This window comes from Eleutherodactylus coqui, chromosome 3 (assembly GCF_035609145.1).
Source record: "Eleutherodactylus coqui strain aEleCoq1 chromosome 3, aEleCoq1.hap1, whole genome shotgun sequence".
NCBI lineage: Eukaryota > Metazoa > Chordata > Amphibia > Anura > Eleutherodactylidae > Eleutherodactylus > Eleutherodactylus coqui.
The window spans coordinates 293,224,657-293,238,391 of NC_089839.1; the positions used below are offsets into that span (position 1 = coordinate 293,224,657).

Sequence of the window (13,735 nt, forward strand, 5' to 3'; positions counted from 1 at the left end):
GACTGTTCAAATCCTTTTGACTGTAGTACCATGTTGTGTTAGCTAATTGCGTCATGCATTCTTTGATTTCGCTGGAGTTAAGAAATTTTTCTATAAATTCCCTCCATTTTCTGAAGAATTGTGAGGTTTGGGATTCCAATCTTCGTTCTATCTCACTTTTTTTCATTTTTAAGAGATGTTTTAGCTGGTGTATCACCTCTTCTATCCCTGGGGGTTTGGCTTGTAGCCAGTTATTTAGAAGGCACCTTTTACTAATTAGAAGTATGGTATGGGTCATTGTGGTTTTTCTAGCCTGTTCTGGCAGTTGGTGGAGTACGAATGTCTGTGGTGATAGCTGTAGGAATTGGCCTCCAATGTCTTGTATTATTTTTTGAGTCCCCACCAAAATGATTTGATTTTAGGGCAGTGTTGGGTAATGCACATTTTGGGCATGCTTGTAGTCTTGCTGGACCATTTGGGTTCTGAGGTATGTTGAACCCATAAATCGCTCTGTGGATTATCTTATATGTTTCCCGCCATCTTTCGTTTGATACCGCCCTTCTCACAGAGTTCCAGCTCTTGATTATGCCCTCAGATATTTCTGGATCCTGTAGGTCACTTATCCATCTTTTAAAAAAGTTCGAGCCATTCTCTTTCACCCATGCTTCCCTGAACTTAGTATAGAATACTGAAATTGATTGTTTATAGGTACAGTTTTGGATTAGGATATCTATAGAGTTGAGCATTGCCTCTTTTGAAATGTCAGTTAGCCTATTCCGTAGGAAGTTTTTCATTTGTGCATATGGAAGAAAATGGGTTGTAGGTAGGTTATATTTTTCACCCAATTCCTTGAAGCTCATATATCTAGGAGTTTCTGGGTGTATAAGATGTTGGACTTTTGAAATGCCCCTCTGCTGCCAAACTTTAAACATTTTGTGCTATCTTTCTTTTTTATAGCTACGGTCTGTCCACGGCCTTTCGCAACTTCACAATCACCAGGGGCTTTGTTACTTCACACATTTCATGGAATTGCTTGAGTCCGGGTCTTGTTAGCAGCAGGCTCCATTTTTGCTGTAGACCTAGTAACTCTTGTTACAGTGGGTGCAGGGCCCTTTTGTGTCAGTTTTGCAGCAGTTGGGAAGATGGGATGAAATGACGTTTTAGGCTTGTAGACTCCACATTTAGGCCCCATGTACACTGGGTAAATGGAATTGCGGACTGCGCAGCGGATTTTGCCCATAGGGAATCCTTGCCATCCGCGGGTCCATTAAATTGATTTTTGCACCCGCGGATGGCATTTTAAAAGAATTGCGTTTTGTCATGCACGGGAGAAAAAACGCGGCATGCTCCATTTGCCGCGGAATCCACGCGGATCAGCAACATTGCTATCACATTGATGTGTGCGGATATCTGCATGCAAATAAAAATGCCATTTAAAGCAAATTCGCGTGGAATCCGCCGCGGATTCTGCGCGGATTGTATTTTTTGAGTGGACATGAGGCCTTAGAGACCCCTTTACTGGCTTTTTCTCCTTTAGTTTTCTCAGTTGCTTTTTCTCTTTGAAACGCTGCAACATTGCACAGCGGTCATCTCTTATCATCAGTTCTTTAGTTTAACCCTTGTTTGTTGGCTTGTTATCTTGCCCTTTTAGATGACAGGACTGGTTCATCTCTACTACGGTCAGCTCCTGCTCCCTCATAAGGAAAACATTGGCATCGGCCAGCAGAAGGCCCTTGCTCCTTCTAAACAGACACCTTTGTGCCTGTTCTTCTGGGTTATGGATTTACACTGGGCAACTTTAGCTCTTAAGTTGTCTATGCTCAAGTCTTTTTTTTGTATCGGTCAGCATATTGGGAGTGAACCTTCATTTTTGCTTTGGCACCTGACCAATTGCGGAGAGTTTCTTTAAAAAACAATTGTTTACTTTGAACTATCTCTTTATGATAGGACATCGTGTGAGGAGTTTATTACAGTCTTCTAATTAATCAACTGTAAACTGTGGGAAATTCCATCAGCAAGTGTAAAATTCTCCTGCGGTGCCCCTACAGGGTAAATGAGGCATTACACATTTCCATCTGAAATCAATGGGCTGTACATATAAAATGTCCGGATATGCTGGATCCTCCAGAGAGTGATGGTTTTTATAGCCACGGGCCGTAGTGCTGCAAGTTAAGCATCTTAGACACATTCCTTTACAACATAATGACTGACGTTCAAGTGCACCAACAATTGTTCCAAATGTAACACACATCTTATAAATCTGGTACATTTTACATATTATTTTAGCCACACTTCGTCGCCTTTTTCAAGATCTGTTGTTTATGTTAAAGGGGTTGTCCCGCGGCAGCAAGTGGGTCTATACACTTCTGTATGGCCATAATAATGCACTTTGTAATGTACATTGTGCATTAATTATGAGCCATACAGAAGTTATAAAAAGTTTTATACTTACCTGCTCCGTTGCTGGCGTCCTCGTTCCCATGGAGCCGACTAATTTTCGCCCTCCGATGGCCAAATTAGCCGCGCTTGCGCAGTCCGGGTCTTCTTATCTTCTCAATGGGGCTCCGTGTAGCTCAGTGTAGCTCCGCCCCGTCACGTGCCGATTTCAGCCAATCAGGAGGCTGGAATCGGCAATGGACCGCACAGAAGCCCTGCGGTCCACGGAGACAGAGGATCCCGGCGGCCATCTTCAGCAGGTGAGTATGAAGACGCCGGACCGCCGGGATTCAGGTAAGCGCTGTGCGGGTTGTTTTCTTAACCCCTGCATCGGGGTTGTCTCGCGCCGAACGGGGGGGGGGGGGGGGGGTGTTAAAAAAAAACAAAAACCCGTTTCGGCGCGGGACAACCCCTTTAAGTGGCTGAAACCCCACCTTGATCTAGTCCTGCTCATACACTGTAACAAACTACAGCTGTATCAGTGTAGCTAAAACTGGAGCCTAGTTGCTGTGTTTTGATTGCCCAGACTGATACATTGTAACAAACTGCTCAGTTGAGTGACACCGTGATAGCATGGCCTTTCAGTCTCAAATGTAAGCAAGTTTGTATTCACTCACAGCAAGCTGAGGTCTTGAAAGGGGTGCGTGAATGAAACGTACATGAGAAAGGCATAGATCTTATAAGAGCGGTCAATGCCTTTAACTTGTCCAGAAATTACTATATTGTGTTCTAGTTTTCTACAAGCTGTTCTGACAGAGTTTGTGCCTCGTTGCAGAATTTTGCTCGGGTGAAGATGCAGGTGACCATGTCCTTGTCCTCCCTGGTCGGAACGTCTCAGAATTTCAATGAGGAGTTTTTAAGGCGCTCCTTGAAGACCATATTGACCTATGCAGAGGAAGATCTGGAGCTTCGTGAGACGACCTTCCCTGATCAGGTGAGCATGTGGTGTCCAGTGCAGGAGCGTAATTTTTCATCCCCGTGATCCACAACAAATGGCCTCAATCATCAGATGGTTAATGTGTAGGGCTATTTCTGCAGCTTTTCAATTTCCCACAATCCTGAGCCTGGGTTCACACAGGGTGGATTTGCCGCGGAATTTTGCGCCCGGGATTAGCCAGCCATGTGGACGAGATTTGTCAAAAATGTCGTCTACACAGGACTGCAAAGCTGGCTTCGGCGTGGATTCCTGGAACGCAGCATGTCCATTCTTTTTATTTTTCTGCTGTGGCCGCGCTCTCCTCTATGGGGAGTGCTGGCCGCAACAGAAAAGCATGCAGTGAAGCCCCTCCAAAACCCGCGGCTGAGTGCCGTGGGTTTTAAAGCTGCGCTTCCACGGTGGAAATCTCAGGGTTTTTTGCAGTGGCTAAACCGCAATATTTCCGCCGAGAATATGACCGGTGTGACCCCAGCCTGAAGGTGTCGGTTGCTGATTATTATGCAATATTTAAATTGTAGCTATTTACTTTTTTGTTTAATAGCAGTTGAATAATATATCTTCCTCAAATCAAAGGCAGGAAATTCTGAGATCTCCCTCGTTACAGAGCCTTCTTTATTACAGCTACAGAGATAGATTATAACAATGCCTGTAGCTACCACCAGGGGCAGTATCATGTAGGCAGGTTTAGCGTACTTTTTCTTGTAGCGCAATTGATGTGGGTTTTTCCACAGCGGAAAATCGGCATCAAAATCTGCATGAAAATCTGGGTCAAAAAATGCACCATTGGTGCAGATTTTAATGCGGATTCACAGCAGACTTCATACCTTCAATTGAAAGGGTGAAATCTGCTGTGGATCTGCATCAAAAAACGCCTCAAAATCCGCATCAAATGGTGCGAATTATAGTGTAAAGCTGCACCAAAATGCGCTATGTATGAGCATACTTTCCTCATGTTTAGGCTGGGTTCACACGGGGCAGATTTGCAGCGGAAATTTGGCGCGGAATTTCGCCGCGGCAAATATGCATGCGGCCGCTAATCCCGGGATTAGCCAGCCATGTGGACGAGATTTCTCAGAAATCTCGTCCACACGGGACGGCAAATCCGCTGCGGCTAAGCCGGCAGAAGCCACCGCTGCGGCGCTGATTTGCCGACCGCAGTGTGTTCATTTTTTTCCCCCGCTGCGGCCGCGCTCTCCTCTATGGGAGCGCCGGACGCAGAGGAAGAGCGAGCGGCCGGGCCGATTCAAAACCGCCGTGGGTTTTGAAGTAGCGGTTCTCCCGGCGGAAATCTCGCGGTTTTTCGCTGCGGCTAAACCGCAGGTTTTCCGTCGGGAATCCGCCCCGTGTGAACCCAGCCTTAAAGGACATCTGTCAGCATTTCTGCAGCTACTAAATAAGTAGCACAGTGGTGGCACAAACATTGGGGATCGGCTATACATACCTCCCTCCTGCTCAGCTTGCTACAGGAGTCCCAAAATCCACTTCCGAAACCTCTGTGTGCGTTAGTGGTCCAGTGTGCGGTTCACTGCCGATAATAGTGCTTGACTTTCTGCAGTAAGGGATAGTCCACCCTCCCCTCTCGCACTTGACAAGCTGCTAGCATCATACTTGAACCATTACTCAAAAAAGCCTGGGACCACTATGCAGCGAAGGAGCTTCCATCGGACCACTCTTATGTTATTTGCGTATGATACGGGGCAGTTTTGGAAGCTGATTTGAAGCTCCTGAGGCTGGCTGAGTGGCCGGGCAGGTTTGTATAGCCTGTCCAACATGTCGGCATCCCTGCAGTGTTATTGGTTTAATAGCTACAGGGATGCTGACAGATGTCCTTTAATGGGAGCTACATACATCTATGGTGAGCACCCCCTATTGGTGATTTTAGTCTATGGCTGAGTGAAAGGAAGCATTGGATTTGGAGTTTTTGCAATGTGAAAACATTGCTCTGACCCCTATAAAGATGTGTTATGATCGTACAATGCTTGGTTCTGTTTAGATTTATTAAAGGGGTTTTCTGGGACTTTTACTATTGGTGACCTAACCTCAGGAAGGTCATCATAAGTTAATTAGCTGGGGTCTACTGCTCAAATTGGAACATTTTGGAATTAATGTAAAGTCCATTTTGTATTTCAGGTTCAGGATCTTGTATTTAACCTCCATATGATACTTTCAGACACGGTGAAGATGAAGGAACACCAGGAAGACCCCGAGATGCTGATTGACCTCATGTACAGGTGGGGGAGGTTTTACCACCACAGAAAGTTTATGTGCACTTTTGCAACTATTTTTAGTGCTTCGGTGCATATAAAATAAAAAGAATTATGTAACTTTGCCAATTCAAAACCTCCTGTTTTATGTCTCCAGCTGTTGCGCTCCTGTAGGCTGTGGTTACAGACTACAAGCAAACTCTGTGCAGTCTGATCTTACAGTCGTGTCACTCTGCCCTTCTGTCACCTACTTGTGCTATCTAAACACAGAAGAAAAGGAGACATGTAGAAGAGTAACACATGACTGCAGGATCAGACTACAGACTTTTTAAAACTATATATAGAAAACTCTATTGAGATTTTAAACCTCTTAACGCTCCATGATGTAGAGTTATGTTATGGAGGTTCGGGATTTGTATGGAGTGGGATCGGAGGGGCGATGCTGCTCCATACAATGCTGGTGTCGGCTGTCTTCGACAGCGGACTTGCCCAACAGGTGCGATCAGCGCTCACACTGATCGTGGTTGTAAACCCTTTAAATGCTATCATCAATTATGACAGCAGCATTTAAATGCCCTAAATTTGAGTTTGAGGGTCCTGAATGCCTCCCCCCCCCCCCCCTTTCCACGATGAGATTGTTGGGTGCTATTTGGTTGCCATTGCAGAACGGGTCCTTCTGAAGGCTTCCAGGGCTGCCATGACAGATTGCCTATGAAGCCATGACTATGGTGTTGCTTGATAGACTGCTTGTCAGATTGCGATATAATGTAATATGGTATGGTATACTATGGAATTAGATTATGTTTCAGGAGCAATCAAGCAGTCAGAAGTTCAAATCCCCTATGGGGACTTAATAAAATTTTAAACATTAGTTAAAAAAATACAATTTTTAAAAAAGAATAAGATCGCCTGCAGACGGCCGGGTCAGATCCCGCTGCGACAATTCTCGCAGCGGGATGCGGACCCGTGCCCCTGCACAGCCCTGCAGCTCAGCTGCCCCCGGCGTCTCCTCTGCTCTGTGATGTGACGGCTGCCGCCCAGCCAGCAAGCTTGCAGGGCGGAGCCGGTCCGTCACCAGTGACATTTCTGTGCAGGCCTCTGCGAGACCCACACAGAAACAGAACATGCTGCGATTTGTTTTCCCGCACGTGTTTTCACACGGACAAATCTCAGCTGTGTGCATAGGATTGCATTATCTAATGCAATCCTATGCAAGCGGGCATGGGCGAAAAAACTGCGGAAAATCCCGCTGCGAAATTTAAATGTTTCCCCCCCACCCCGTTCCCATATTTATAATAAAATAAAACTAGAAGAACAAAAACCTATTTAGTGTTGCTGCGTCCGTAAAAGTCCGATCTATCAAATTAAGGTACTAAAGTCTTTTTTTTTTTTTTTCAAAGTAATGCAGCAAAAAAATATATATATAAATTTGGTACCGTAATCGTGCTGACCCATGAAATAAATTTATTGTGTCATTTTGCTGCAGTGTGTACTCCATAGAAACAAGACTCACACAAAGATGGCGGAATTGTGCTTTTTTTTTCACTCCACATAGCATTCGGGGAGGAGAATCCTGGCTGCACACTGATGTCAGTGTGCGCCGGAATGAGCGCGATTACCAGCGGGGTGCTGCGGCGCCCCCGCTGGTAATGGCTTCAGTGGTGAGCGGCGTCGGCCGCAGGCCACATAACATAAGGCAGCGGGCCGGATTTGGCCCGCGGGCCTTGTGTTTAGAAGACAAGTTCCGGTGGTGCCGCGGACCGGCGCTAACCACCTAACGGCCCGGTGGTTGGAGACCCCTGATCTAGATGATACAGGGGGGAAGAGGGTGGCGCAGTGCCGCCTACATGACTCCGAGCGCCACTTGAAATCAAACTTCATAGTATGTTAATTCTGAAACACTGCAGTGTTTCAGAATAAGGGTGAACACCCACTTCCGTTTTTCTTTCGTGTTTTTTTCACGTGATTGTCGATGGGACTTTCTAATGTTAAAAACACATTGCAAGTTTGTGCTTTGCAATTTTTGTGTAACGCGTTTTTAACATTAGAAAGTCCTATTGACAACCGCGTTAAAAAACCGCAGTGATATCGCAGTGTGGCAGTCAGCACTGTGGGGCAGCTCAGTGGTTAGAGCACTTTAGAGAGAGGGCCCATGGCGCACTCGGGGGATTAAAACTTCTTTTTCTCGGTGTAGCTGACTGATGTAAAATCCTGTCCAAAGGTACGTATAGCCTCCTCTTTCCTGCCTCTGCCTTATCAGTTTTGCAGAAATCGTCTAAACTGACGACAGTAGCAGTGTGTCCTAAAGTGGAGGGAGTGATGTTTGCACCAGAGCTCCATTCATACCAGCAGAGTACTTGAACTTTGCTTTCTCCACTGGTCTTATCAAAATTAATGGAATTGCTGTTTGCATGTACGATCGGATCGCCACTGCCCCCACTTTAGGATGCACTAGAACCTCTTTCTTGGGATTGCTGTGGGGGTCGCAGCAGTTGGATTCCCACTGATCAGACACATATCCCCTACCCTGTGGATAGAGGATAGCCTTCAATCATGGCACAACCCCTCTAATTCCTGCTGGACTTTCGTTAGTGCTTAATGTATCATTTATACACAGTTCTATACATGGATTGGTTTTCAGTGCCTTGATGTTTCGTTTTATTTTTTTGTCGTCTTGTTTTAGAATTGCCAAAGGTTACCAGACCTCCCCGGATCTGCGGTTAACATGGCTGCAAAACATGGCGGGGAAACACTCTGAAAGGAGCAACCATGCCGAATCAGCACAGTGCCTGGTGCACTCCGCTGCGCTGGTGGCTGAATATCTCAGCATGCTAGAAGACCGCAAGTATCTGCCTGTTGGCTGCGTCACATTCCAGGTGAGTACCAACATTGGGGAAATTAGGCTTAATCAATCCCCGTGCAATGAAAAGTTCAGCAACTTTCTAATCTACTTTTGTGTTTCAATTTCTCACCGGTTTCAAGTTCCCTGCTTCCTGTCAGCGAATGAAAACAATCTTGTTTAAGGCTGAAAACCTGTGCATATCTAATGCTTTTCTGACAGCTGAGGGTTTGCTGCAGTTGTCAGAAAAGTCTAGGCGGTCATTTATGAGGGCACCAAATCCTTGCCTGATGCATTGTAACAAACCAGATAGGATATGGATTTGTGCTGCTGATGTGTTTCGCTCAGTGAACATGGTCTACACTGGATACAATTGTAGCAAAATCTCAGCTGTGAGAAGACTTAGATCAAGATAGGTTTTAGTCCTCCTGTATATAAACATGTGTATGTTTACTGACAGCAAGCAGAGATATTGGAAATGGTGAAGAATTTATACACAAAGTATGTTTAGAAAGCTGCAGAACGGTTCATTATACGCTGATTAATCAGAACAACCCCAGTCTTATCTGCATTATGACCACGTGAGTCACGGAGATGGAACTTTCTCCGCAGAATATTTCCTCCAACGTTTTGGAAGAGTCTGCGGTGTCGGACGATGTGGTGTCGCCGGATGAAGAAGGAATCTGCTCAGGGAAATACTTCACAGAGGCTGGACTGGTCGGACTCCTAGAACAGGCGGCAGCGTCATTCTCCATGGTAACAAAGTCTAATACTCTGTCCGTTAATTATGTACAACGATCTCTGTAGTTTTTCACGCAGCTTCCACAGCACAAGTAACCCTTTCACGATACAAGCCCTGCATCTTATATGGAAGCTAATATCTCTCCTCTGCCCCAAGCTTCTCGTCTAGTGTTAATGTTAATCCACACTAAATATGGAAAATAGCTCCAGTCTTACGGCACGGAAGGAAGTGACGTTCTCAGAGATCACCCAACTTATTATATTATACACGTTCTTTTTAACCCCTCAGTGACCACAGCAGCTCAGTCCTGACCAGTCACTTTTATTAGTGATGTTGTTCAGTGTTGGCTACAAAAATAATTTTTTTTCCATTTTTTTCAGCGTGGCACAATGGGCTGTTTTCATATCGTTTTTAGAGATTTTTTTTTTTTAATCCTTTCGAGGTTAGAGGTTTTTTGACTTTTTTTTTTTTTCCCTAAATTATTTTTGTCTCCGTGGTCCAAAGGGCCGTAACTTTTCTTCAGTTGATATAGTTTGATGTGTTCTTGTTTTGTTTTGTTTTTTGTTGTGGGAGGAGTTATTTTTTTTGCCAAAGCACCATGTGATGTACAATATAATTTACTGAAAAAATACAAAATTTAAGTTAGATGAAATGGAAAAAAAAAACCAATCATGCCATTTCTTCTCGGGAAAGTGCTAAGTGTATCGTTTGTCTTACTGCTATTAAAAACTGAAGGACCTTTTTTTCCTAAACAAAAATTGCATTCTGTTGCCATATTCTGAGACCTTAAAACTTTCTTTATTTTTTGTCGATTGGTCTTGTTTTTTGGCAGGACAAAAAACTCTTTTTTAACCCTTTTTATTAAAATTGTCCTGGGAGCCAGGGTAACGGAAAAAAACTGAAATTCTAGCAGTCACAATTCTAGAGCTGATAACAGCTGATTGCATTGTCTCAGCTGTCAGCCCTGCCAGCAGAACAAAGAGAATTTATTCAGAGAGCAGCGGGTGGTCCTCTGAATATATTCAGCTCCCAGCAGCTCACCAGCTACTAATTGGTACTAGCAGTCATTAGTACCAATTAGTAGATTATGCAAGATGATCGCTCAAAAGCCACCTTTTGAGCGATCATCTTTGAGTCTAAATGCACCTTCAGTGTGGAGAGTTACTAGTGTAAAACAATAAGGTTGGGTTCACACAAGTGTGCCAGTATAGCGTATTCCACACACGTTTTGCACGCAGAACATGCTACACCAATCTCCCATAGGCAGCCATGTTACTGCTTCTATGAAATACGCACGCAAGAAAAATCGCAGCATGTTCTATCTTGTTACATATTATGCATGCCAGATAGTACATGGCTGTGAGCGGCACACAGCTACTATGCAATGTCATTGCATACTGGCTGCGTGCCACACATATATCTCGCAGTCTGCACGCTGTAAGATACAGTCCTGTGAGCCTGACCTAAATGGAAGAGTGGAAGGAGGGGATGAGGGGGATTTGCAGCTGCATTTTCTCTTTGTGAGATTGCCTGCTGTGAGAGGGAGGGAGGAGCAGCATGAGGAAACATGATTGGCACGGAGTACAGAGTGCAGCTGTGGCATCATACTCCGCATTAATGCATAGAAGTGTGTTATTAGAAATTCAATCCCCATCGCTCATTCTTACTGGCTGACTGCTATCTTCCAGGCTGGTATGTACGAGGCTGTGAACGATGTCTACAAAGTTCTCATTCCCATACATGAAGCCAACCGAGATGCCAAGAAGCTGTGTACAATTCACGGTAAACTGCAGGAGGCGTTCAGCAAGATCGTCCATCAGGTAACAAGAACGCATCTCTAGACACTCCTATGTGGTGGTTCTGTAATTCAGGGACTTCTGGGTGTAGCTGTCACGCTGTAGTCAGGTGACTTCAAAACTAGTGCAACAACTGTTGTGGTGAAGAATAATAGGGACTACGTATGTGCACTAGACAATATCAGGAATTATCACATAGCTCAGCGCCCTCTGGTAGCCACTGTGGTTATTGCATCTCTATGATGGATGACGCAGACACTTCAAACTCACAAGTAACATTTGTAGAACTATGTTTTCTTCTTTAAATACTGTACACACATCTGCCAGAAATGATGGCGGCCTCACTTATCTGTGCTGACATTTACAGTATAATGCCCAAATCTACAGATCAGAAGATGGTTATTACCCCCCTGTAGTGGTGACCTTCTCCAGAGGAAGACACAATATACCCAGCAGAGTCGGTCACCCATCAAACCCCCACTCTGTGACATAAGTTGTGTCTCCTGTACCGTGCTAGATGAATTTTCTGAGATTATAAGAGAAATCCGGATGTTCTTCCCTATAAATAGAGGTATAAATAAGGACGTCACCGGAGTGTGATCTAGTGTCTGACACACCGGAATACTTAGAGATCAGCCACAAGGAGGAAAAAGGTAGAAAGATATTTCTCTCTGGCTCTCTCACTGACTCGCTCTGCCTTTCTTTCTTCTCTGTCTCTTTCTCTCTTCTCTCTCCCTCTCTGCCTCTTTCGCGCTGCCTCTCCTTTGCGCTGCCTCTCTCTTTCTCTCCGACTCTTTCGCGCTGCCTTTTTCTCTCTGACTCTCTCTCTTTACTCCCTCCTTTTCTCTCTCTTTATTCCCCCCTTTTCTCATGTTCCCTCCGTCCACCGTACACAGTCCCTTTTGGGCAGATTGTCTGCAATGAAAGAAACAAGTTAAGCTTAGAAGTAGAGTAATAAGCTAAGTGGGCGCTATAAGCACTACAAACCTGTCCTACTGAACTGTTATGTCATTTCTTATTTATGGCGTAGGATAAAAGGAGGCGACCTACGCTCATCAGTTTGTGGCGCAGCACTGAAACTCCCAGAATGCCTTGTCTGTGTCTAGGTTTTTCCACAGTAACCACAGAGGCTGAGTTGGTCTTCAGAGGCACAGACACGACATGCTGGGAGTTGTAGTTCTGTCTGTCGCCTCCACCTGTGAATGTGCATTGTTCAGCTGACGCTGTTTTTTATCTCCTTGTTACACAGAGTACTGGCTGGGAGGTAGGTAATGTGCAGTCAGTAAAGACCACTAATAGTCTGAGACCTTCTGCAATGCTTGACCCACATGTGCTAGCGGTGGGCTGTGTGCTGTGACCTGACACATTGCATTGGGACCACCCTCTGGTCATGGTAAAGTCCAGCTAGACCTAGTGCATGACGTTCACACCGTTACACTAATAAAGTTATTATGTCACACACTCATCATCCTCCAGATGTAGTGCTGTCTCCATCAACACCTCTGTCAACCCCCTCACCCCCTCCCCCGCCGAAGTCAAGGGGTCGATTCAGCCATTTTATATAAAATTGCATGTAGTTCCAATAGTTAAAACACGTTGCACTCGCATGGCATGACTCAATAAATCAGAAATCGGCATTTATTGAGTCATCCTTATCTATCCAGTTGTACAGATTCTATTTGGTGTTAAAGCGGTTGTCCCATGACATTAAAGGGGTTGTTCCATGTTAGCATTTCATGGCTGAGATGAGAAACGTGAAACTGTTTCCAGATCGCCTCGCTGGGTGTAACAGAAACAGCCTTACCTTGTTTCCAAAACTGCTGTTGAAGTGAATAATAAAAGTTGAACAATGTAAACGCTGTATCTGCCTTCACAGCCAATTTTTTTTTTATTGCCCTAGCTCCTCTGAAATGAAAAATGTAGCAACTTTGCAAATGGTTTTGATTAAAAATGCCCTCTTTTTCTATGTACAGTTTCTATGCTGTTCCATGTGTATCCATGGTAACAGACTACAAACCAACCCTATGTGTAGTCTGATCCTGCAGTCATGTAGTATTCCAACACCTCTACTTCCACTATAAGGGTGGCTTCACACGAGCGTGTTTTTGTGCGTACATAAGTGCGCACCCATGTACGTGCAAAAACATGTGTGAATGCAGGTACGTGCATTGTTTTCAATGGAGCCGCAGCTGCTGCCGGTGGCTCCATTGAAAACAATGGTCTGACGGCTCCCTGCATTGTTTTTCAGGGAAGGGATTTACATATAAGCCCTTCCCTGAAAAACAAAAATTTTAGTGTTAAAAAAACCAAAAAACACTTACCTCTCCGCCGCTGCTGTAACCCCCGCGGGGGCAGATGTTTCCTTCATCCCCGCTAGTAAAAAGAATTCCCTGCTGCTACATCTGCCACCCTAAGGCCACACTCACACACAGCGTCGGCAAAACGCTATTACTTTGATCGCAGCGTTTTGCAGCGATTTTACAGTTGTTTTTAAACGTGGGTTACTTCATTCGGCAGCGTTTTTTTACGCACCCCATCATTGTAATCGGTAATGAGTTGCGTTAAAAAGTACAAAAATGTGGCAAATAAAGCAGGCCTGGTAACGGTGTGGATTTTCCTCAGCGGAAAATCTACATCAAAATCTGCACTATTCTATGAAAATGGTGAAATCGACACTGGATGGGCCCCAAAATCCGGGCGGAAGTCTGCACCATGTAACCTTACTCTAACTTGCAGAAATAACGTTTTCAGCTCTAACCGTGATGAGAAACAGCTCTGCATAGGAGCTGTATACACAAAACA

The 13,735-nt window shown here is 44.8% G+C and overlaps 1 protein-coding gene across 13 annotated transcripts in view; it reads left to right on the forward strand.

Annotated features, from left to right (window-relative positions):
• The window catches only part of DOCK7 (dedicator of cytokinesis 7), a 162,661-nt gene that overhangs the window by 127,847 nt on the left and 21,079 nt on the right, over positions 1–13,735 (forward strand). For 8 of the 13 annotated variants that reach the window (XM_066597707.1, XM_066597711.1, XM_066597710.1 and 5 more), the window contains 6 exons: positions 3,191–3,349; positions 5,483–5,583; positions 8,240–8,432; positions 9,008–9,151; positions 10,826–10,957; positions 12,183–12,197. In XM_066597707.1, the coding sequence (XP_066453804.1) occupies positions 3,191–3,349; positions 5,483–5,583; positions 8,240–8,432; positions 9,008–9,151; positions 10,826–10,957; positions 12,183–12,197 (744 nt within the window). The remainder of the gene's footprint in view (positions 1–3,190; positions 3,350–5,482; positions 5,584–8,239; positions 8,433–9,007; positions 9,152–10,825; positions 10,958–12,182; positions 12,198–13,735) is intronic. The other 5 variants (XM_066597709.1, XM_066597712.1, XM_066597714.1 and 2 more) reach the window with 1 other exon arrangement.